The 25888-nt window shown below is 36.2% G+C and overlaps 1 protein-coding gene across 3 annotated transcripts; it reads left to right on the top strand.

The window, feature by feature from the left end:
• The first annotated feature begins 1461 nt into the window (after positions 1–1461).
• Positions 1462–25110, top strand: LOC113055134 (anoctamin-8-like). Of its 3 annotated transcripts, none has more exons than XM_026221142.1 (17): positions 1462–1878; positions 5689–5799; positions 7825–7957; positions 8965–9103; positions 10155–10251; positions 10431–10574; positions 11114–11241; positions 11333–11494; positions 12982–13134; positions 13948–14074; positions 14299–14354; positions 14491–14565; positions 14686–15378; positions 17451–17642; positions 17752–17883; positions 19789–19899; positions 20057–25110. In XM_026221142.1, the coding sequence occupies exons 1-17, from the start codon at positions 1722–1724 to the stop codon at positions 20732–20734; spliced, it is 3288 nt and encodes a 1095-aa protein (XP_026076927.1). In that variant the 5' UTR covers positions 1462–1721; the 3' UTR covers positions 20735–25110. The 3 variants fall into 3 exon arrangements, with proteins under 3 accessions (XP_026076927.1, XP_026076928.1, XP_026076929.1); XM_026221143.1 differs by having other exon boundaries at positions 10458–10574; XM_026221144.1 differs by lacking the exons at positions 1462–1878; positions 5689–5799; positions 7825–7957 and having other exon boundaries at positions 8972–9044.
• Positions 25111–25888: the final 778 nt, after the last annotated feature.

Raw genomic sequence — 25888 nt, forward strand, 5'->3', positions numbered from 1 at the left:
AATTACAATTAACAGTAAATTGATTTAGAATTCTAAATTATTATTTTTCTTTTAAATTATTTATTTGGCACATAATGACACCTAATTAAGCTGCTCTCAAATCGCATGCACTTTTAAAATTACATAATTAAAAATGAATCATCTTCAAATGTGTGATTTAGCCTACTTCATGCAACATTTTATAATTCCTGTCTAATTACTAAAGGTGTACGTGCAGTTCCCTTTGGCTTTTTTAATGGTAGTGTGGCTGTGAAGAGTGCATGTTTAAGCAATAAATTTGATGCGTAAGCAAAAATGATTATTGCTTGGTTTACTGTAAACTGAGGTGATTGCTTGTGAAAGCTATTTCATCTGATGATCAAATCTAACATTTGATGATCAGATCTTTTTTACAGACCTATTCTATTCATCAAAAAATGCAGTGTTTATCATTTTAGTGCATTCAGATTCGTGGTAATGAGATAGTTCGAAAATGTGTTGTGACATTTACAGACAATATACAATTGTGTTTATTGCACACTTATTTATACTATCTTACAGCAATTTAAACACAGAACTGTATTTGAATAAAACAAAATGAGGTTAATGTTAATATAAATCACCATTTAAATGTAAATCACATTTTAGACTGTATGGGAATAATTATTCTTGACTAGATCTGCCTGGATTGTGGAGAAAATCACCCCATTATATACTTTCAATATGCTTTTTTGTTCACAGAGATGTATATTAGATCACCTTCATAGTTAAGCCATTCTGAAATATTCAGCAAGGAAGATATTTTTTGCATTAATTAATAAATAATACCCTGCTTCATCCTTTCAGGTGAGTGACTCATTTTTAGTCCCTCAGGAAGAAATATGTTCACAAATACTCTTTTTCGAACATTTATGCAAGGATTGGGTAAGTAAAGTAACCAATGGTGCCGATGCAATTAATATCAGTTTTACTGTAAATTATTCTGACATGTTAATAATAGTTTAAACAGCATTTGTAACTGTTTTGTGATGTAATATTTGTACTTAAATGAATTTGGCGACCTTGCAGGAATAAATAAAAATGTTGACAAAAAGATTCTCACTGCAGGTTCCAGTGCAAACAAGGTATAGGCTAAACAATTTTCACTCAAAAGTAAATCTTGCGTAAACTAAAAAGATATTGAATTAAGCATGAAATTTGGAAGTAGAAAGACTGTAGACAGTAGTATTTTCTTTGCAAAACATACAATGATCGTTTTATTTACTACTTGAAAAAAGTACTGTAACTTTTTGGCAAAAATATACACATAAATAATATGGTAATATATTGCATATAGGCTATAAGTCAGCAAATCTCTCTAGAATGAAAATCTTAATTCTAAAAGAGTTTGGCCATTCTAAATGCTGAGGATTGACTTCTAATGTACACATCGATACATCAATACACTCCTGCTGAGGTCGGCCAGCTCATGCATGTCTGCTATGAGAGGGTGGCAGTCTGGATCGGAGTGTTTGAAAGCAGACAGAGAGAGAGGCGGTGTATTTCTTCTCCTCTTGGTCCCTCCTCTCCTCCACCATAGTACTCCTCCTCACGCCGCGGTTGGTCTCTTCTCGCACCCCGAACAGGATGACTCACAACAACCTTCACTTCACCCTCACCTTCATTTAACCCAGCCGGTGTGTACCCACACACACACTCGTCCCATTTCTACACCCATTCCTCGCTGAAGCGGCGGCAGCGTGATGCCCGACACGGCGACGGCCAATGCTGCATCCCCCGCGAGCAGCAGCAGCGACAGCGAGAGCTCGCGGCACAGACACCGGGCGCAGGGAGACCCGGAGCGGCCAGAGCAGCAGCAGCACAGCGCTGCCCCGCAGCCCACATCAGCGGGCATTTTGGGTGAGTCCGGGTAGGGTGGATACTGACGGGACAGGTGGATGTGACGCGAGAGGAGAGCGGGCATAAGGGGCAGACCAGTAGGCATATCCTTCGGGCAGAATGAACAATGCGGCGCTTTGTTATGCTGTCTGCCCCTCATGCCCATTCCAGAGCCGGGATACATGTGTTCAGCTCTCCGTGCTGGTGTGTTTGTGGCCTGTAGAAGGTCATGCGGCAGCATCATTCAGATGGAGCTGCAGTCTACATAATATGGGCCATACGCTACTTTTTGCACACCATTAGTCATTATTCACGGGCCTTTGGGCAGGTTCAGGTTGTCTGAGATGCTTTTATTTTCTGTTTGGTGAAACTGTTGATGTTTTGGCAGTTAGTTCTGATCCTCCTGGTTTTAAGAGTGCTGATATTTAGTCCAACTGCATTGGGACTTTTATCATCATCACTCTGGTTGTCTTTGTTCGCCATGTGCAACTGATGAGAAAGTAGTTTTTTTTTTTTTGGAAGTCGAAGCATGAGTGTCTTCTACATGTAGACGACAACAACCCAGATGTGTGTTTTCAGCTGTGGACAAACATCTGATAGATGTGTGTTTTACTTACATTCAGTATCGTAAACATATTAAGACATCTTCTAAACGTCTTTTTGACATCTCATATAGGAAACGTCCAATGGATTGCAGATGAACAAACATTCAAAAAATAGGTCTTGAAGATGTACATAGTCTAATAGACGTCTCAGTAATATATGTGTTATATATAACCAAATAATTTGCATTAATAGTTTTTTTTTAATTTGATTCAAGTCATCTGCAATTGATTCATTATTGTTCCTTCCTTCTCTAAAACCGTTAAGAACACAATCTTGAACCTTCTTCTTTGTTTCTGATTTTTATTCACTTTTCCAATAAAAGTTCATAATGTTGAGATGCTCCTCATAGCAATCTTTTTGCTATAAAATAAAGTACTATATAAAGAAATGTGACGTTGTCACCGGAGTGCTAAATTTCAGAGCTCATGCAAACATAACCACATCGCTATGATCAGATGCTTTCTTAACTGCTGTTTTCTCACCACTGTAAAAATGTGTTTAATGAACTAAAATCAGTATAACACCATCTTGCTTAAAGTGTCTTCTTCTAATGATTAAGAGAATAGGATGGTTTGTGATGATTTGATGGACCTTTTTTAAAATGTACACTTTTCTACTTAATTTTCCCCCTAAAGTGTGCATGGAAGTACCTAAAATGTAGCTACATATTTGTAACTTTTGAAAAGGTTGTCCCAGTGACAGCTTTTGTACCTTTTTTTTTCTGAGAGTGTATCAAACATAGGTTTAAGTTATTGTTGTTTCCCCTCTCTTACACATACTGCATTATGTTGGTTAATGGCAAACCTAAGCCAATAAGTTTTGAGATTGTTAGCTTCCTCACAGAAGAACTCTCCGTGAAAGTTTACAGCTGTCTTTAACAGCTAGTGATCTCCTGTTTCAACTCCAGTGTTTCCAAATGACACATGCTTACATTTCGAGACGCTCTCAAAACTCACTCAAGATAAGGTTTTGCTCCTTCAACATCCCATAATAGCAGCAGTTGTTACAGATATGTTTCTCACGTTCATAAGCAAATACAACAGACTCCAGATTAGATGTAAAAAAACAGCATAAGAGGGCTGAATGTTCTTTTTCTATTCAAATTTAGTCGTAAAGAACGTGTAGCAGGTTTAATGCAGTAAATTCTTCACTGGCTATGTGTTTTTGGCTCATCAGCAGTGTGAAATTGCTTTTTTTGCAGTACTTTCATTATCAGCATCCTTTCATTGTGGAATAACCGTTTGTAGCACTTTTTAATGTCCGGCCTCTGACAGCAGAAGTGCACTTACAGTGGGGAATTACTGCAGCGTTTGAAAAAAATCCAGAAATGGAGAGGATTTGCCTTGGATTGTGTAGCCTCCATTAAGAAGTTCACAGATTTAATTGCTTATTATTTTTTAAATGTGTTTTCTCTGTACGTCTAATTGTTGTCTTCTCTTTCACTTATCCTGGGCTGGAAATGTGTTGCATTATGACAGCATGGCATCACTTCTGCTTTCGGCTTTACACACCGAGTAAAAATAAAGCTTAAAGAGTTCTAAGAAACCAAGCCAGTGAGCTCTGACTGATGACTGGCCAGATTACACGTGTCTCTTAGTGACATGTGTTATGAGTTTGATGATGCTGCTTTACTTCAGACAATGTAGTAAAGCCATCTGTTCTGACTTGTCCTGTGTGTGGATTAGACAGGGGAAAAGAAAAATAAATCAAAATTCACTTGAAGTTAAATATACTGTGTTATTGTTTCAGGCATTATTAATATATTATATTATTTATACAATATATTTTGGGGACTTCCTTTGTATGGACAAAAAAAAAAATTCTCCAAATCTCTTCTTTTATGTTCCATTTAAAGGGATAGTTCACACAAAAATGAAAATTCGGTCAGTAATTACTCACCCTCATGTCGTTCCTAACCCATAAGTCATATTCGGAATACAATTTAAGATAGTTTTGATGTAATCTGAGAGCTCTCTGACCCTCCATAAACAGCAGAGATATAACCACAGAAATGTAGCAAAGACATCGGTAAAATAGTACTTCTGACAAGAGTGGTTCAACTGCAATTTCTCAAAGCTACGAGAATGCTTTTTGTGCACAATGAAAACAGTAATAACATAACTTAGTCAGTAGCTACCGTTTTCTGCCATTTTGGAGAGTATCCAAGAACGTAATTAACGTAATGAGCGTTGTTTTCATTCTGCATGCGCGCGCTGTCTACTGAACATAAACAACGCTGATTACGTTAAGCGAAAGCGCGCACATGCTGAATATAAAAAAAACGCTTATTACGTTAATTACGTAATCATAACTATTACTATTATATTAGCTACTATCATAACTATTACTTGCTATATATAAGCTACATTATGATGTGAAACTCATAAAAACTGTCTTTTCTATAAGCAAAGGCTAATAAACATACATACACAGCATTAGCAAACACAAAATACTGTCAGGGTAACACAAATGATGGTGCAATAATGTTAAATTAAACCCCCGATGAACATAACCTTTTATAAAATCTAATCCAATTATGACGCATAGGTTATTTAAAAACATATTACGTTTTTCACAGTACAGTTATCTTGCAATAAATATAACAAATTAGGAATTAATTTCTCATGAAATTATTGATACATCTCATTATCTAAAAGCTATTACTGCAAATATCAAGCACTGGTATTTATTTGGTGATAGGGATACTTTATGCTAAACTTATTTCTCTAGGAGATTCTTTAGTAAAGTGCTGGATAGTGAGCTGAGATTATGTTAGATTATATAGACTGTGTCCCACTGACCAGAACCTCTTGTGTACTTGTTGTAAAATGCATTTGAGTCTCTAAATAGTTACTCCAAATAAATGCATCAGTTTGACTCTGAAACTGATTTAAACACTAATAAAAATGTTCAAATCACTAGGAAAGAATTTTTGTGAAATGTGCCTCTAGCGTCACCAGATATTAATAACGGGTTTTAATTGCATTCCTGGTGTCTGAGGCTATTGTTGATTTTCATACCCTGGTGCTGTCAGGACCCCAGCGCTGGAGCATTCGGTTCTGTCTTCTTCTCATGTTTCAAGGGGAATGAGAGAGACTGTATTTAATCTTGGCACTGTGAGTGGGGGGGGGGGTGGGGGGGGGTGGGGGGGTGTACATAGCAACATTGCAAAGTGAATGACGTTTGTTTTCTTTTCTCTTTCTCTCTCCTTGTTGTGTTTCTCAGATAAATTATTTGGGAAGCGGCTGCTGCAGGCTGGAAGACACATCATGTCCCATAAATCCTGGATGAAGACGGTGCCCACAGAGAACTGTGATGTCCTTATGACGTTTCCAGGTGTCTCTTTCTTTCTATATTTCTTGCAAAACACAGAATAAATAATTAAAATATATATTTTAAATAATGCTATGTTATTGCATTGGTATTTGAATTTGGTCATCTTTCATTACCGTGATATAAATATTCATATAATATATATGTAGTGTAATACCACCAAGTAACATATATGTGAGAAGAAATATATAATGCACAACTATTATTTATGAGTAATGCATAATTATTTGTATATTTGTAAAAAAAAAAATTGCAAAAATGTTAACAAGGTTAAAGCGATACTCGTTCCAAACCCGTAAAAGATTTGTTCGTCTTTTCGAACACAATTGAAAATTTTTTGGATGAAAACCGGGAGGCTTGTGACTGTCCCATAGACTGTCAAAGTCCAGAAAAGTATGAAGGACGTCGTCCGAATAGTCCATCTGCCATCAGTGGTTCAACCGTAATGTTATGAATCGACGAGATTACTTTTTGCACTTGAATAAAACAAAAATAACGACTTTATTCAACAATTTGTCTCCTCTGTCTCCCCACATCACATTAACTGCCTACACTCTTCTGTGTCAGCCGCACCACAAGGATGCACTGTTTCTACGTGTATTTATGCTGTGATTTGAAAGAAAACAGTGCTTCCTTGTGTCGCGACCAGGCGGCAAGGAAGTCGACCGGAAGTTGAAGTCGGCTGCGTGCTGCCATCTTGTAGCAGAACTTTACTTGCGTTAGCATCCCATTGACTCCCATTCATTTTGACGTCACTTTGACAGCGAATAACTTTACATCTGATGCGTTTAAAGACTCCGTTTGTCCATTATTTATTTCTAAAGATACACGACAATGTATAAAGGGCTCCATTACCTTCTATTTTACATTATGTCCCCATAGAAACAGTTTTTGTAATAATAGGCTAATGATTGCGTCATAACCACTCGACTCTCTGTCGCATTACCGTACAGACAGGTGGAGAAGCTCGCAGGCAATTAACTTAATGCGGCGTACGGGCGTTACATTTTAAAATACTATACAAAATAATTAATCAGAATACTTACTCCTGCTCACTCACGCCAAAGAACTCCCCGCTCAAGCTCGCCGTCTCTGCAAGATTAACGATGGCAGTTTGCACACACAGCTACTAGAAGATTTACATCTGTCAGACAGGTTTCTGACGTCGTCAAGCTTCGTTTGAGTCTGAGCGTCAGAAACGGAAGTGCTAAAAAACGCTAAAAATGGGCTTCACTTGCCTCAATTGAGTTTCAATGGGGTCGCTGTGTCCATTTACTGTCTATGGGCGCGACTGACACAGAAGAGCGTACGCTGCCTGCATTCAGATCAGATTCTATAAAATGTCGCTTCGGTGATGCAGATAGTGTGACCACCTGCTAATAAGCCCAAGGGGGGACAAGGGGTATGTTTCACTCCCTTGCTGATAGTGGTTTACCCATCTCTAGCACATACCACCTTACATGGTATATTAATAATGCCCAGTTCCCCTAAACATGAGTTATTGCTGATGTATGCTCATGACAGAATTGACAGATGCATTTCCACTTACGATTTACTTTAGCTATTTTATTTATTTTTCATTACAATTTAATCACTTTAAATAAATTATAATATAAAATTATAGGATTAAAATGAATTTTTAGTTGCTGAACAACACAGGAACAGTTAAAAAAAAACTGTCTAAACTCACAACTCCAGAGGTTCACGGAACGAGAAGGGGGAGAAAGGATGGTGAACTCGCATGTTAGTAAAGGCAGGCGCGTAAAAAAACAAAACAGCTTTAATTGATGATGGCGGTGCCTCACTTTCTCCATTTTTGAAACTGGAAAGCGTGCATCTAAAAGTTCCTAGTTTTAGTTCGATGGAAAATATCTGTGAGAAGTTCTCCTGTAGTTCTTACTGTATGTAAGTTACACATAACTTCTTAAGTTCTTACTGTATGTATAAATAGAAAAAATCCATTAGCAACTGAGTCTCAGTGTAATAAATATCATATTGGTCATTATTGTTATTGTTGTCTCTGTACAGACACCACAGATGACCACACGCTGCTCTGGCTTCTGAACCACATACGGCTCGGCGTCCCAGAGCTCATTATTCAGATCCGACATCACAAACACACCAGAATGTACGCCTTCTTCGTCACGGCCACATACGAAAAGTGAGAGGGAGCTTTTATCTCTCCTTTAGTTTGATCTTCTATGTTTGTGAAGGTTTCTTCAGGTGATGCTGATGTCATTGTCATGTACGCCACATAAGAATTTGTGGACCTTATGGGAGCTCATTGAATCAAGATGGTTTATGAAATACACTAAAGTTCAAATTACTGGGGTTGGTTTTTGAAAGAAGTCTATAATGCTTACCATGCTTATTTATTTGATTAAAAAAAACTGTAATATTGTGAAATATGATTCGAATTTTAAGTGTTTTCTATATGAATACATTTATTTCTGTGACCAAAGCTTCATTACTCCAGTCTTCAGTGTCACATGATCCTTCAGAAATCATTGTAATATGCAGATTTGCTGCTCGAGAAACATTTCTGATTATTATCAATGTTGAAAACAGTTGTGCTGCCCAATATTTTCGTAAAAGATTAGTTTTTTTTAATGTTTGAAATATACATTTTTGTGAAAAACATTTTGTAACAGTTAAGAAAAAAGAGTAACGTTTTGATCAATTTAATCAAGGTTACTAAATGTATAAAAAAAAACATTTCTTTAAATAAATGTTAACTTAAATAAAAAAAAGGCTTATTTAATTTCAGCTAGTGAACAAATCAACATTTCTCATTTTAAAATAGTTTAACGTGATGTATTAAAATGACTAAAATGACTATTTTTAATAAATCTATATAGACAAATTATAATTATATATCATATCATATATACTGTATTATTATACAAACTTTAAAATATAAAAATAGAATAAAATTCAGAATATTAGCTACTGAAACTACAATAGTATCTCGATGATACAAAACTAACACTGAATTTAATGCATTCTTGCTTAATAAAGTATTGATTTGAAAAAAAAAAATCTTCTGACACCAACATTTTTAATGCTACCGTACAGTTTGTTACATTTCTTCTGTGCTTTATTATTGTTCCTGGTTCAAGGCAATCTTGAGTTTGACTCTGCTGATGTATGTTTTTCTCGTGTGGTCAGTCTTTTACGAGGGGCTGAAGAGATGGGGCTGAAGAAAGCTGTGAAGCCGGAGTTTGGTGGCGGCTCTCGCAGTTTCTCCTGTGAGGAAGATTACATCTATGAGAACATTGAGAGTGAACTCTGTTTCTTCACCTCACAGGTCCTTCACAATATTGAGCGTAAAGGTTTTGACACAGCATTACGTTTGTTTAGTCCCCTTTGTTATCAAGACTGCTGATGACATCTCATTTAAACGGACAAACAGTTATTAAATTTGGGATTGCATACAGTAAAAAGAAGTAGTAACCTAAAACGGTAACATCTAAATAAACTGGTTTTATTCAAGTAAAAATTATTATTTAATATCACTGAACACAAATGCATTCATTTATGTCAACAAAACAGCTTTATATATATATATCAGTGCTGTCAAACGATTAATCGCATCTAAAATACATTTTTTTTGTTTATATAATATATGCGTGTGTGCTGTGTATTTAATATGAATATATAAATGCACACACACGCATGTATATATTTAAGAAAAATGTGTTTTGTTTATATATAAAATATTGATAATTAATATAAATTATGTGAATATAAATATTTATATAAATGTAATTTCTGTTAAATATATGCAATGCCTGTATGTTTGTGTATTTCTAGATACATTATAAATATACAGCACACAGGCATATATTATATAAACAAAAACTTTTAGATGTGATGAATCGTTTAACATCACTAATATATACATATATATATCTATATATATATATATATATATATATATATAAATGTGTAAAAGTTGTACAGCACAAATAAACTTAAAAAATAATAATTACACAATTTATATTTTGCAATATCTCTAAACTGGTAAATTATATTAAATATATTAAAATATTTCTTAGCTGAAATATAATAACATACAGAAATACTGTACTTTTTAAAGGTTTTTAGTACTAAAACTAAATTTTTTAAATTTTTTTTAAAGTACATAACAAAAGTAAAACAAAAAAAATAAAACATAAAATGAAACTTAACAAAAAATATACAAAAATATGAATAAAAAACATAATAATATGTAAATATATCATATGTAAAATTAAAAAGTAGTGCCACCTCAAAGACATCAACATGGACTTTGGTTGTACATTTTGTTTAACATGAACATTATTGTAGATTGAACCTTGTTCTTTTCTATATCACAGGAACGTCAAAGCATAATCAAATACTGGCTGGACAATCTCAGAGCTAAACACGGGGAGGCCCTTCACAACATCCACTTCCTGGAAGGACAGCCAATCAGTGAGTCCTTCACCTTTGACCTCCTGAGAGCCCTGATCTGTGCCAGTGGCCTGTATGTACATACAGCTCAGTATCTCCATGGTCTGCAGGCTGAGGCTTTATATGTTGTTTGTGACAGATGTAGTGCACATTTTACCACAGCTTTGAATAGCTGTTCATGTTGTGTGTGTGTGTGTTAGTGAGCATGAACTGTGTGTCTGTTCCAGTTCCTGAGCTGAGAGCACGAGGTGTGATCCAGCAAGTCTTCCCGCTTCATGAGCAGAGGATTCTGGGACAGCTGATGAAGTCATGGGTGCAGGCCGTGTGTGAAAAACAGCCACTGGGTCAGTAGTGACTATGAAATATAGCATTCTTTCCAATTTGTTGTTATTTTAGAATTGAAAAAGAATTTTGCTAATAATGTTTCTGACAACCCAGCTGCTCTTAAGATGGTTTCCCAGTTTTGACCATTTTGATCGCTATTCTTGTTTTTGCAATATTAAGTAAGTAATTTTACTAAAAAAATAATGAAATATGGGTTAATCTAAATTTTCATTAAGCACATTTATGTTGTATTTAAAAAATAATCGGCTACTGTTGCATTATTGAAAAAATTCTGTATTATTGGAAAATAGTTAATAGTTTTTATACATTGCTACATAGAGTTTTAAAATACAAGTACTTGTGAATTTCAAAACGTATAATTAATGTCTATCAATGATTAATTTATCAAAATGTATATTTTATTCCAAATTATTCCAGTCCTACTATATATGCAATCGATTCATAAAAACAAAAACAAATTGGCTGTTCCATGTTTTATTACTGATTATGTTTTGTTGCTGCAGCCCCACTCAGATACTTGAATGATTTGTTTTGTTAGATGATATTTGTGATTATTTTGGAGTGAAGATTGCCATGTACTTCGCCTGGCTGGGTTTCTACACCACTTCCATGTTGTATCCAGCCGTCATTGGCTTTGTATTGTGGATGCTCACAGAATCAGATCAGGTATTAAACCACACAAAGTGACTGCTCCACTCTGTTCCAGGAGCTGCTACTATTGTTGGTTTGATTGATATTTCTGTCGCTATGCTCTTAGACCAGCAGGGATATCTGTTGTGTGGTGTTTGCTCTCTTTAATGTGGTGTGGGCCACCTTGTTCTTGGAGCGCTGGAAACGCAGAGGGGCGGAGCTCGCCTATAAGTGGGGTACACTGGACACCCCATCTGAGTCACTGGAGGAGCCCAGACCCCAGTTCAGGGTAACGACTACGGCAAGCTATTCAAAATTTAAATCTAATTAAATACATCATGCGCCAATTAATGAATATACATAATTGCATATTAATTGCACATTAATTTTGGCTGAGAAATTATCCCCAAAGCATTATTTAAAGTCATTATTTTGTTTTGATTCATTATGGTGTAGATAATTATAATAAATGGATATTAAAAGGATAATTCCCCCCAAAAAAGTTTATTCTGTCATTAATTACTCATCCTCATGTCGTTCCAAACACTTAAGATCTTCGTTCATCTTCAGAACACAAATGAAGATATTTTTGATGAAATCCAAGAGCTCTCTGACCCTCCATAGACAGCAACGAAACTGATGTTCCCAGGTCCTGAAACTTAGTAAAGACATCGGTAAAACCGCCCATGTGACGTCAGTGGTTTAAATTCAATTTTGCGAAGCTATGAGAATACTTTTTGCAAAGAAAACAAAAATAACATAATTTGTTCAACAATAATTCTCCTCTGAGTTACATCTTCTGCCATTTTGGAGATCATCCACAAACATATTGGACATAATCAGTGTTGTTTACATTCAGGGGGAAAGCGTAATTTAATTTAAGCCACTGATGTCTTTACTACAGTATGTTTCTGGACCTGGGAATATTACAGTTGCGTTGCTGTTGATGAGAGGGTCAGAGAGCTCTCAGATTTCATCCGAAATATCTTCATTTGTGTTCTGAAGATGAACGAAGATCTTAAGTGTTTGGAACGACATGAGGATGAGTCATTAATGACATAATATAGATTTTTGGGTGAACTATCCCTTTAATGACATAATTTTCATTTTCGGATGAACTAACCATTTAATGTTTTTTTGGGGGAAAAAAGAAATGATACTCTAAATATGAGAGTAAAACCCATAATAAGTGAGTCATTCATTCCAATGATTTGTTCAAACTGCTGATTCACTCAGAAATGAATCAAGTCACAGTCTTTAGGAATGGGTCACTGAATCATTCGCTCATTCGTTTTGTTGAAAACCATTGATTCATTTGGTAGTGAAACAGTAGCTTTGCTGTGACTTTGTTAAATATGATTTTTGATCGCAAAACAGAGTTTTTAGCAGAGATTTTATCTTGTGCAGATATTTGCGAGAAAAAAAACTGCTCTTTTGCTCATATTATATTGCAAATTTATATCATATACTGTAATATATATACAAAAAAACAAAACCAGTAATAAAGACAAAAACCCATACACTTTACCTTGCTATCTTGAATTTTAGGAGCATATAATTGCTTTCTTATAGGCTCAGTCAGTCGTTGTCCAGCATCATGTTCGTCAATAAGCTACTGCATGCAGTGTAACATTATGTACAGGTCTTAATCTTTTGAATGCTTTATTTTTTCCTAAATTAACTGCACTAAATTGCAGCATTAAATCGCTGGTCTTAGCAAAGGCATCTGATGCGTGCTCTTTAAATGATTTGTGTCTCTCTCGCTCCTCGGCTCAGGGTGTAAAGCGCTGCAGCCCAGTGACGGGCTGTGAAGAGTTTTATTACCCATCGTGGAGGAGGAGGGTGTTCAGATGGCTGGTCAGCGTTCCTGTCTGTATATTATGCCTTTGCTTTGTATTTCTGGCCATGCTTGTCTGCTTTGAGCTTCAGGTGAGTTACACACTTTCTCACACACACTGATCTTTGGTAGTTGACGTGTCCTGCCGTCATTTTTCAACATTTTCTTATTATTATGTATGCAGATTAAAATAATTAATAACAAATTATGAAAAGTAACAGGACCCAAAAAAAATGCCTTATACATTCATATATCAAATTTTAACCTTTGATATAATAATGTCCAAAAAACACATTGTGCATTATACTTTATTGTTTCTTTGCTGCAAATAATGCCAAGGGCATGCAGAAAGGATTTTTTTTTTTTTAAGTTAAAAACATTTATCATTAACATTTAACATTATAAATGATCATCATGGCATGCATGAGAACATAACACAATTATGATGATGATAATAATAATAATATATGGTATATATGATGTTTCTATGAAAGCCCATAGAATAAAAAAATAAAAATGATTATATGAGATATGAAGATAAATAGAAACTCACCAATTCTAACCTTTTCTCTCAATTCTGATTTTATATCTCAGATTTATTTTCCGCCACGGAGTAACAAATAAGTAATTGCAAGATTTTACAATTGTGATTTCTCTCAATTCAGATATTTTTCTCATAATGTATATTATAAGTCAGAATTGTGAGATAGAAACTCAGAATTGCAAAAAAAATAAAAAAGGTTTCCGTTATGAGATTGCATTTTTTATACCCTGTGGCAGAAATGATCTCCCATATGTTTCACCATAATATATGATTAAAAAGAATAAATGCATTTACATATCAGTGAGTGCAAATGCTTCAGTGCCAGTAGAAATGCCATTTGTAATGAGCAGATGTTTGGCAGGAATTTGTGATGGGGATTAAGGAGCTTCCACGTGTAGCAAGATTCATCCCTAAAATCATGCTGGCCATCACTGTGACGGCGTGCGATGAGGTGTACAGAAAGATCGCCTGCTGGCTAAATGACATGGGTGAGTCAGGACATGTGGGAGGTGTTCACCAACGCTATATTCAACAAAACTGAGTCCTGCATTAAACTCAGGAACAGTGTGTCAGTAGTAAAAAGTAACAAAGCCGAAATGGATTGTGGTCTGTATTTTGGGAACTCAGCTCTCTAGAAGCTAAGATAAACACTGGCTAGCTGTTAGGCCCCTGTGAGGTGAATACTAATGTCCGAGTCTTCGGTTTCCCACAGAAAACTACAGACTCCAGAGTGCCTATGAGAAAAATCTCATCATCAAAATGGTCCTGGTGAGTATCAAGAGAAAAATAAATCAATCATTTATATATAAAATGTTTAATGACCAGACTTGGTTGTAAATATTCAACAACTTCTCCTAAACCTACACTGGCATTGTTCCTGAAATATTCTCTCTGTCTTTCTCAGTTTCAGTTTGTCAACTCTTATCTCAGCCTTTTCTATATTGGATTCTACCTCAAAGACATGGAGCGTCTGAAAGAGGTGATATATGACCATATGCACAACGGCTCTGAGCTTCTAACTACAGTTTATTTACGTGAACATTTCAAATGAAGTTTAAATGCTCAGTCTTGTAAGGTGGTGGTGTTCCTGTTGCTGTAGATGCTGGCCACACTGCTGATAATCCGGCAGTTTGTGCAGAACATGAAGGAAGTCCTGCAGCCCTACCTGGCCGAGCGGCACCGACTGGGGGAGCTCACACTGAGGGCCGTTTGGGAGCTGCTGGTGTCTGCGCTGCTCAAGTACGGGCGGCTTGCAGCAGGACGAGCACAAGTGTGGCCCAGTGACCCCACCGTGATGGGTGAGGAGAGACGGGAACGCAAGTGTCTGAACGGTGGCTGCGGCGTCCCGGATGAGGATGTGGACGAGGAGCCTGGGGAGAGGCACGGCGAAGAAGATAACGAATCGGAGAGCCTCATGGACTGCGGCCTGAAGCTACGGAAGGTCAGTTTCATTGAGCGTAAGTCTGCTAGCACCGTCAGCCCGGTGCACGACAGCTTCCTGGAGGAGGGGAGCCCCACCATGGTGGAGAGGGGCATGGATCCCACCTCAGTTTTCGAGATGTGTGATGATGATGATGATGATGATGAAAACGGGCTTGCGGAGCAGACAGCCGAGCCGCTGCCAGCGGGAGTGGAGAACAACACGTCAGTCAGGCTCAGGAAGAGGGGGCGGAGCTTAGAGAGGGCTGACAGTAAGACCAAGAGAGATTCGTGGATGGATCCTCCCGAGGAGCAGGAAACCAGCACCACGTTAACACAGGCCGAGATGGAGAGCTGCATGCAGACATACCAGGTCAGACGGCACACCATACTCACTACTTACATACTTGATTTCACTTTTTGGTAGCACTATATTTTACAGTCCTGTTCCATACTATGTACATTTTATAGTAATTACAATAACTATGTAATAACTAGGTACTAACCCTAAACCTAACCCTAACCCATGTAGTTACCTTGTGTTACCAGAACTTTCTTAGATAAATACACTGTAAGTACACTATAAGTACACGTACTGTAAAATAAAGTGCAACCCACTTTTCTGTTTAGACTTGCATTGAAATGTAAAAATAATAAATGAATTAGATTTTTAATATATATATATATATATATATATATATATATATATATATATATATATATATATATATATATATATATATTATTTAATTATTTTTCAAAGTAAAATACATTGGAATATTATATAGTTGGATATAATGCAGCATTGACATTTGGCCCATGGCCCTCAATCAATTTTTTTTGCCCTTCGTATTAAAACATCTACAGTGGGGCTCAAAGGTTTGGGCACCCCTTGCAGAATCTGTGAAAATGTGTATAATTTTAAATAAATAAGAGAGATCATACTAAATGCATGTTATTTTTAATTTAGTACTGTCCTGAGTAAGATATTGTACACAAAAGATGTTTTACATTTAGTCCACAAGACTAGAAAAATGCTGAAATTATTAAAATAGCCCCTTTGAAAGTGTGCTTTTACCTGATGATCCATGAATCCTCAGCATCAGTGAATGTTTGAACCTTTTTAAATAATTGTGTTTGAGTGCCTCAATTGTCCTCAGTGTAAAAGATGGATCTCAAAATCATAAAGTCACTGCTGGAAAGGGTTCAAAAATGCAAAGATGCTGGAAACTGAAGAATCTGCACGACCTTAAAGATTTTTCTGAAGAACGCTGCTCAGTTTAACTGTTCAGAACAAACAAGGGACTCATGCACAACCATCACAAAACAGAAAGACAGTCGAGGATCATCAGGTAACAGAACACAGGTTCACAAACTTTTGAATGGGGTTATTTTAATAATTTCAACAATTTTTTTTGTCTTTTGGACTAAATGTAAACATCTTTCTACATACAATATCTTACTCAAGAGTCAGGACAGAAAAAAATAACATGCATTTAATATGATCTCTCTTATTTTTAGAAAATTGTTCACATTTTTACAGATTCTGCAAGGGGTGCCCAAACTTTGGAGCCCCACTGTAAAACAGGCAGCAACTAACATTTTTAAGAGAAAGTGTTCAAATCTCATTTAAAGGGATCGTTCACCCACAAAACAAAAATGAGTTTATTTCGTCTTTTGAACATAACAAAAGCTAGTTTAAAGAATGTGGGTAAGCAAACAGATGCAGGTCCCCACTGACATATATAGTATGGAGAGAAAATACTAAAAATATCAATGTGGACAAGCATCTGTGCGGTATATGATGACAAAATTTTAATTTTTGTGTGACCTGTCGTTTTAATTTTTACGTCTTCAAAAAAAATCTGTTGACCGTCATCATCATTAAAACAAGCCTAATTATTTATCGTACATTAAAATGAACTAAACATTTTCGCTAATACATGATACGTCCCTAAAATGTTTTCATTTGGATCTGAAACTAACATTGAGTTTGTGCTCAGAATGTGTATCCAAGTTGTTAAGCAGTTGATTGTTCACAAATAAGAAAAAATAAATAAATACTTTTATTCAGCAAGGGCACATTAAATTGCTCAAAAGTGACAATAAGGTTTGACATTGTTAAATAAATTATTTAAATGCTGTTCTTTTTAAGTTGATGTGAAAAATTAATTTGAAAAAATGTATCATGGCTCCACAAAAAAAAAATTAAGTGTTTTCAAAATTGATAGTAATTTTTTTTTTTTTTTTGAGGATTTTTTCACATTTTTCAACAGCAGTGTAAAATACCATTTCTGTAGTATTTTAAACATTCTTAAAACAGAGCACTCTACCACCGATGTCTCTGTAATGTATGTGTGTTCGAGAGTATAGCCAAGAAGATCCTTCTGACTGACATACTCTCTCTAAACCTCTAGAATAAAATGTCCCTAAACTGCTTTCCAGGACACTTTCCAGGACTACCAGGAGATGTTTGTTCAGTTTGGATATGTGGTGCTCTTTTCCTCTGCCTTTCCATTGGCCGCCATGTGTGCCCTGATTAACAATATCATTGAGATCCGGAGCGACGCGTTTAAACTGTGCACCAGCGCACAGAGACCGTTCAGCCTGAGGGTGGGGAGCATCGGGCAATGGCAGGTTAGACTACACTGAGCACTCTCAAAAACATTATAATACTCATCTGATGCTGCTCTAAAGAGTGTCTTTATACAACAAGGTTGTTTAAAAGTCCTGTGTCATTGCACAGACAGTGATGGAAGCCATGGGTCTGGTTGCCATCATAGTGAACTGCTATCTGATTGGTCAGTGTGGGCAGCTACAGAGACTGTTTCCCTGGCTCAGTCCTGAGATGGCCATCATCTCCATCGTCATCCTAGAGGTACGTACAAGTACATACACACCAGTGTTATTTTAGTATCACTGAGAGACAAATAATGTTCGTTTTTTAATCTGTTTTTTTTTTTCCATTTTGTTGAGTTTTTGCCATTGTTATTTCAGTTTTAGCTGTAGTTGTTTAAGTAAATCAAGTTAAGCTAAGTAAAAAAAAATAAAAGTTGCCCTGGCAATAGCGGTGGAAATTGTAATTCTTTCAGGAGATTTGTTCATTTTTAGTTCGTTCACCAAAATGATTCGTTCAGATTCGTTCAGTGACATTTCTTCATATTACATAAATACGCCAACAGGTAGCGAAATGTGTTATGTCTTAAGTCAACAAGCATATTTACTATTCTGCTTATTTACATAAATAAAGTTAAAAGTTAAATTAAAAAAAAAGTTGTTCAGATGAGCAAAGCGCAAGGTTTTCTTGCATAATTAAAATGATACCACTGATAAGCTACTACTAAATATTGTAGAAACGTAATTTTCTGTAAAGTTGCTTTGCAATGATTTGTATCGTAAAAAGCACTATACAAATAAACTTGAATTGAATTGAATTGTTTGGTCAGACATTTTCATATTCAAAAATCGGTGATTAAACGTAGAGTTGTGTTTGTACGCTAAATATGAATATATAAAATAGCATAGCACAGTATAAAACGCCACATTGTATCCGCTTTCTGCTGATAGCTGATCGAGATTCACATGCAAATGACTGACTGAGCCGGAACACTCTCATTCATTTCGTTCACAAACGAGTTACGTACAAATTCACGAACGAGGAGATCTCTCGATCTCGTTCAGACTCAAAGAAACTCGTTCAGTGAAGGGCGTATTCATTCACTACATTCAACAAATAACATGCTCCGTCACATCTCATACTTAAAGGCTATTGGTTCGAGGTTGAGTAACTCTTTGACAGGATGAAACAGATCACAGCTACCCGGTTCACTAATCTGCGCATGTACTGCTAATAGCGCCGCGCTGCTGTGGAGGGAGGAACTCCAGTGAACGAGAAAATATGAGTCAAAGGATTATGTGAACGAGAACGATTCATGCACCTGAAAGATCCATTCAAAAGAACGATTCGTTCACAAACGTAATATCACTACCTGGCAACTATGAAATAACGTTTTTTTTAAGGGTTTTAATTTTAGTATCAGTTTTAGTTATGTATCAGAGTTACTATAATAACTCTTTATTAGGGATGGGTTATATGGCAAAAAACATGAACAATTTTTATGCTTAAGTTACTCAGCAGTAAAAACTAGTACAGCTAATAAAAGTAAAAAGCTCTCAAGCTTATTGAACAGATGTAAACAAATGGCAAGCATTAGAACAAATAAACTTGATACAAATGAAGTCAATTGTGCAGGTAAGTCTGACCAACAGTACTGAGGTGAGAAATACTACAGAAGTGTAACACAAAATGCAACACTGGATGGATGAATGAAATGTTTACCTTCAATTAAGACAATTCGTGATCAATGTATAGTTTAAACTACATGATTTTCTGTAAAATCTGTCAGTTCTGTTTGCCCAAAATGAAGCTCAGACTTCAGCACCAGACTGCAAATCAGGCACAAATCTGGACAAAAGTTGTGTAGTATATTCCAGCCTTTAGAAGAGAAGCTTTCTTTCTATAAGACCCTCAGGGCAAAAATCATTCCTCAGTAAATCACATGAGATTAGCTTTGTAATTTGCACTTGAAATGCACTCAGAAATGTTATCATTATTACTTCTATGCTTCCAGTCCAATCGTAAAGTATAGCTCTGTCTATTCACTTCTCAAATCATGCCAGAAGTCTGAAGTTCCTCCTGAACTGACCTCTTTCACAGTTGCATTCAGTATTCAGTGACCTAGCACACGAATCGCTGACTTTCTCTCTTTCCGTGCGTGAACAGCACTTTGCAGTACTACTGAAGTATATAATTCATGTGGCAATACCAGACATCCCCAGCTGGGTTGGAGAGGAAATGTCCAAGCTGGAATTTCAGCGCAAAGAGGCGTTTAAGGTAATCCCCCATCCACCTTTGACCAAAACAATATTTGGTTAACTGAATATTATTAGGTCTGTAGTATAGACTCTTTTGAGTTGAACCAGTACAACACATTCTACATCTAGGCTTCTGGTAGCAACTGGATTCATTGCTGGTGTACATGTGTTTCCAGAAGCATGAGCGTCAGGCACAGCAGCATTTCCAGGAGCAGCAAAGGAGGAAGCGTGAGGAGGAGGAGCGTCAGCGTCAGGCGGATTATCAGGCCCGGCGTGATCGAGACGACGGCCGCTCGGACTCCTCCGGTGGAGACCACCACCACGACAAGAGCCACAGTGGCAAATCCAGACCAGGGGGTGGTGGGGAGAAACCCAAACGTCCCAGCTCACTTCTTGGAAACAATAATGTCATGAAACTGAAGCAGATCATCCCTCTGCAGAACAAGTTTTCTTCTGGCACAGCTCGTTCCCCGCAGTCACCCACGGGTAACGAACCCAAGCTACATGGTTTCCTCAGTTTTAAGTTCCTAAAGTCACCTGAGAACAAAAAGGAGGCAGTGGTGGCTTCGACCAGTGTGTCGACAGCTCCTCCAGTCCAGGAGAGGGCAGAAAGGTCCCAATCCCCTAACAAGTCCTTCAATCCTGGGAAACTGTTCAACTTTGGGAAACCAGAAGGAGGGGCATGTGTAAATGGGGGTCAGTCTTCAAAACCAGGGGATGGGGGACAGGTGCAGGACAAGCCCCCAACAAAGTCCGACCTCAATGGGGTCCCTGACGAAATCCCATCCCCTTGTGGAGAGAATGGGGATAATGGGTCCTCATACGATGCTGATCCTTCAGGCCCTAAGATGTAACAAGAAAATGATTTTAAAAACAGTGTGAGAAACTACTTAGTAACACTGTGGGCAGGAGAGTAGGAATGTTTTGAGGCTGTGCACGATTTGACCTGGAAGCTGTTTAGTAAAATAATGGGGAATTCACTAAAAGCCCGGGTGTACTTCATTTTCCAACTGACAATTTTGTTCACAACTGAGCTGACTTCTATTTTTGGAGTAATGAAATCGCTTGCACATGCACTGTTGTACACACACAAGTCCAATTAGGATGCAAGCAGACGGTGTGCATGGCTAATAATGAAAAATAGCGTCATGTGGACTGTTCTCAAGCCAGAGCAGAACACGGACTAGAGAAGTTTATTTTTGGATTTAGAATTCACCGGGTCCACAGATTAACGTTGTGTATTTGCACGTGTTGCGTGCTTTGTTTTAGCATCGAGTTCACTGAAGTGAGCGTATCTAGAGTACTAGAGGTCGACTGATAATGGATTTTACAGATAACGATTTAGGTTGGACCACACTGGACGATAACCATCCACTAGTTTTTTAAATGAACACTGAAGGAAAAAAAACATAACACTCCAGCCTGGTCTCACAGCAATTTGTAAATCTCACAATGTGGCGAATTCGTACAAAATCATATGAACTTACACATACAAATTCTTGTGATTTGTGATAAATTGTACGTATTTGATGAGTTGTACAATTTGTATGAGTTTGTACGAATTACCTATACCTAACCCGCCCCAAACCCTACTAGACAAATCGTTCAAAATCATACTAATAAAGCCGTATGAATTCATATGAATTAGCCACCTCGTACAATACTTAATTAAATACTTAACCAATACTTGGTCGTGAGATGACAGCATTGAACACTCCAATAAAATTGTGCAGATCTTTCTAAAAGAAAAAAGCACTGTACTGACCAATGAAAATATACTGTACTTTTTAAATTATATATTAAAAAACAATGATTTGGGTCAAATATAATGTAGTTTAATGGGAAATCCCCTTTATAATTTGGATTTAAATGTGTTGTTTATATGTTGGCTGCATGAACATCAATTTGATTTCTTACTGTACGTCAGTAGCTTTAAATATGCAACTTTGCTGAATAAATAATAAATAAAAGTGACCGGATATAAACTAATAGAAATCGTGACATTAAACATTTGGGTCAGACATTTCATCACCAAATAGTAAGCGCGTACTGTATACGCACCGTCCAATTTTTGTAGCCTTTCGTACAATGTCCCGGGCCGTTGTTTCACAGAAAATGAAACTGAAGAGACAGAACAATAACAACAACAACAACAAACTATGAAGACTATAACAACAAAACACCCGCACTGACAAGCGCTTGTGTGAGAGGGTTATGACACAACCCTTGAAAAACGATGGATTTATGCCAGTAACCAATTATTCCAGCAATCGTGTATCTATGCCGATTAATCTGTAAAACAATCAATCAGTCGACCTCTAGTAGTGCTGAGGATGCTTGCACCTTATTCCCGACAAACGCTGACAGATAGCGAGCGATAAAATGTTTAATTCTTTAAAAATTACAAAAATTGCTTGCTCCTGGAAACGTACACAAACATCCATTTTAAATACAAGTCCATTTTCCGAAAGTGCTAATCTAGCACGTTTTATAATGCAATTCATTTGCATATAAAGTAAGATGATAAGAACGTTGACGTAGTTTAAATACGCATGGCGCAGTGCAATATCGGCGCATATACCACCTGGCTAAATTGGATTGCAGCTGGTAAATGATGCATGGTTTCGCACGCGGAAATGCTACACATTACAGTGGTGCCACTGTTTAGTGAATTCACCCCATATTGGTCAATGCTTTGGCTATATTTCAGAAAAGACCCCCCCCCCCACACACACACACACACAAACACTTATACACACACACACATTGCCTTTTCTGCAATCCAACTAGGAATACATGAGCTGCGTTTCTGACGGCTTTTAAAGGGCAATGTTTAATTACTAGTCTGATAATTGCAACATTTTATTGGGTTGCCGAAAAAAAAAAAATTTTACCAAACAATTTATACCAGTCACACAGTACGACCATCAAAATACCATAACAACTATAATCTCACAAGCAGCAGTTCCAAATATGGTTAATGAAAACTTTTGTATGTGTTTAAAACAGCTGGTTTAGTAGAGCAATAGCAACTTTACAAGCAAAAACTACTGGTGATTTAGTAAGTCCATGCTGAATAAAAGGCTCCAAATGGCAATATTCTCTTATGAATTAATAAGTGGAAATCAATAATGAAAACTGCAATGAAACAAACGCAAAGAGGTGTGTGATGTTGATTATTTATTTGTCTGAAATTCATTTATCCGTTACACACTTTTGTGAAGCGCTGTACACAAAGGCAGCAGGAGGGGCAGGATAGATAGTCTTCTCCTGAAGTTGATGGTCATTGTGTTTGCATTGCCACCAATAACCATATCATGGCTCTGAAACTTCAAGCTGATATATTACATACGGACTTTAATCCTTTGTAACTGCATCACATCAGATTTGAAACTACCCTAAACTTAGCAAGATAGTGTATAAACCGCAGAAAAACAGATGAAGAGACATTTCATACTCCTCCAGTCAAACATTTGGACATACTGACAAACTTTGTCATAAAAAAAGGCTTCTGCTTTAATACTTCCAATAAGTTTTGCAGACATTTTTATTTCCATATTTTTATTATTATATTTTTCTATATAAAACTAACATTTTTTATAAAAACAAGAAAAAAGCATACTTTGAAGGAGCTTAAATATAAGATCATTTTGTTAACATTTTTGGTTGTTATTGGTAATTATTATGTATTATGTATATAAATTTTAAATATATTTTAGGTATTTCCATTTGTATTTTTTCTTATTATTTACACTTTTCAAATGTGTTTCCAAACTGTTGACTGGTAGCATATGATATTAATTATGATAATGATTTAATAGTTAAATATTAATAAGTCATTATCCTGCAAGCCAATGTAAACAGCCTCATTACATATGAAAATGCTGAATTTTATTTGTATTAATACACTACTGAAATAATCCACTTGTTGCCAACTTTAATTTATTCATCCCTACCTAATACCAAGTTTTTTTTTTTTTTACTGAAGCAAAATTAATATTTGCCTCCTCTTTGCACATTATTTTAGTGTACGTATTGTGTTTGTGTACAGCTGCTAAGCACGTGCTTGGGATTGTAAATGTGAAGGAAGCCGTAAATGTCTCTGTCTTTAGAGGCTGTTTTTTGAATTTGTGTTTTTCAAAGAAAGTTTGTCCTGAGCAACTATGGGAGGGTCTTATCTTAACACAATGTGCTCAGTTATTGCTGTCAAAACCCATTACAGAAGCCAGAGTGTCACAGTCACACCCTATAATGGGTTTCTATGAAGCATTCGAATCAGTGTAAAGCTGTTTATATTCCAGTGTAAGGTCATGAAGGAATGAGAGGTGCCTCGAGTGATCGATTATTACATTTTTACTTCTAGCTTTCATAGAAAACAAAACAAACTATGCATTTAGCTCTTTATTTGATTGACATGATTTGCACAACAGAAGTTGTTGCAATAATATGTTGGCCTGAATGGTAATTTGAATCTGTTTTATGTTCTGAATTTGTTTAGTACATGTTTACCAAGACATTAATTATGGTTATATGCCAGTTTTCAGTTGTTTATGTTTTTGCTTTTAAATTTCATTGAAAATTGATGCATTACTACAACAATATACTTCCTTTAGGTCTAAAATATGTTTTAACCAAATATGAATTGGTTTTCTCAAAACAACTGAAACTAAATGATTTTATTGTATTCTTATATCCAATTGCATCGCATATGCAAAAACTGGATTTGATTATAACATTGCAGCATTTATAATCTAGGAAGGAAGTATCTGTCACCTAAAACAGTATTTTGTTTTCTTCACTCTTTTATTTGGTCTGATATTCCTTTGTTAGAGTAACTCAGGTCCACCGATTGATGGACTGTAAGAATGTTTTTAGATGAGTAGAAAAAGTCAATAGTTGGTGAGGAATTGGAAGTAAGAGGCATTTTTCGGTTGAACTGAACTGCTGCAGTGTTTCAGTATCTGTCCACATCTTCTCAGATCATCTGCTCTGGCCTCATAACATTCATGTTTCTGTTAATGTTTAATTGAATGATTTGAGTAGTTAAGCTACCAATAGCTGCAAGTATAATGAGGCTGCACTGGGTTGTTATCGAAGAACTGGAAAACTTTAGAAGAAACTTTACATTGGGTTGAACTGTGAAATATGAAGTGATTGTGATGAGGCAACCTCACAAACCTATCATGAGCTCTTCCAATGTTCCACTGTAAAACTGTTCTTTATTAAAAAATAAAAAACAACATTAGGGAATGGGATTATTTATTTTAGTTTGTCATATTTTTGTAAAATTTGAAATGGGATAATAAACAGATTTAATTTTTTTGTTTTTCTGAGTTGTCTTTCAGTTTCTCTTTTAGTTAGAAAGTAGTTTATTTTTTAGTACGGTCAACAGGCTCTGATAATTCATAGCTATTTTACATTTTGGCAAATCGATGGCTGATTCATATGAATTTACTTTAAGATACTTATGTGTTGTGGAATGTGCAGAAATCATTTATATTATGGTTATAGGGTAGAGCTGACTATGGTCAAATATGTTCAGATTAGCTAAGCAACAAGTAAAATGTATCTTGACTTTAGCTGGTTATTTTGAGGAAAACAAACAATAGAGGGGCATTTTACCCAACTCTACACTCTATATGTTTGTGAGTCAATATGAACATCATATTTCATCGTAAAAGGCAGCTACAGAGACCCTTATACATCTATTTATTACTTGTATTTATTAATTATTTTATGTAACTTTCTCAACTACCCTTTTAAGATATTAACATTTATGCATTTGGTTTATCTGTAGAAACTGCATTAAAAAACATATTTATCAGTTCATGCATGTTTAGCATCACTCAGCAGTACTAGTGCTGTACTGTTTGAGCTTCAGAAGAAAAAAAACGTGTTACTGTTTTAATATTCACAGTTTATGAAAGAAAAAAAAATACAGTCAATTGGACTGAATCCAGTTAGGGTCAATCGGACCCTGCTCCATAAAATCCTACCCAATTTTTAAA

The sequence above is a fragment of the Carassius auratus genome, chromosome 36 (assembly GCF_003368295.1).
Source record: "Carassius auratus strain Wakin chromosome 36, ASM336829v1, whole genome shotgun sequence".
Classification (NCBI taxonomy): Eukaryota; Metazoa; Chordata; class Actinopteri; order Cypriniformes; family Cyprinidae; genus Carassius; species Carassius auratus.

Bases quoted from the DNA above. Each gene is read 5' to 3' on its own strand.
- LOC113055134 (XM_026221142.1), top strand. From the start codon at position 1,722: ATGCCCGACACGGCGACGGCCAATGCTGCATCCCCCGCGAGCAGCAGC. The intron at 7,958-8,964 runs GTGAGAGGGAGC...TCGTGTGGTCAG, and splicing joins GTCACGGCCACATACGAAAA to TCTTTTACGAGGGGCTGAAG. The intron at 13,135-13,947 runs GTGAGTTACACA...GATGTTTGGCAG, and splicing joins TTGTCTGCTTTGAGCTTCAG to GAATTTGTGATGGGGATTAA.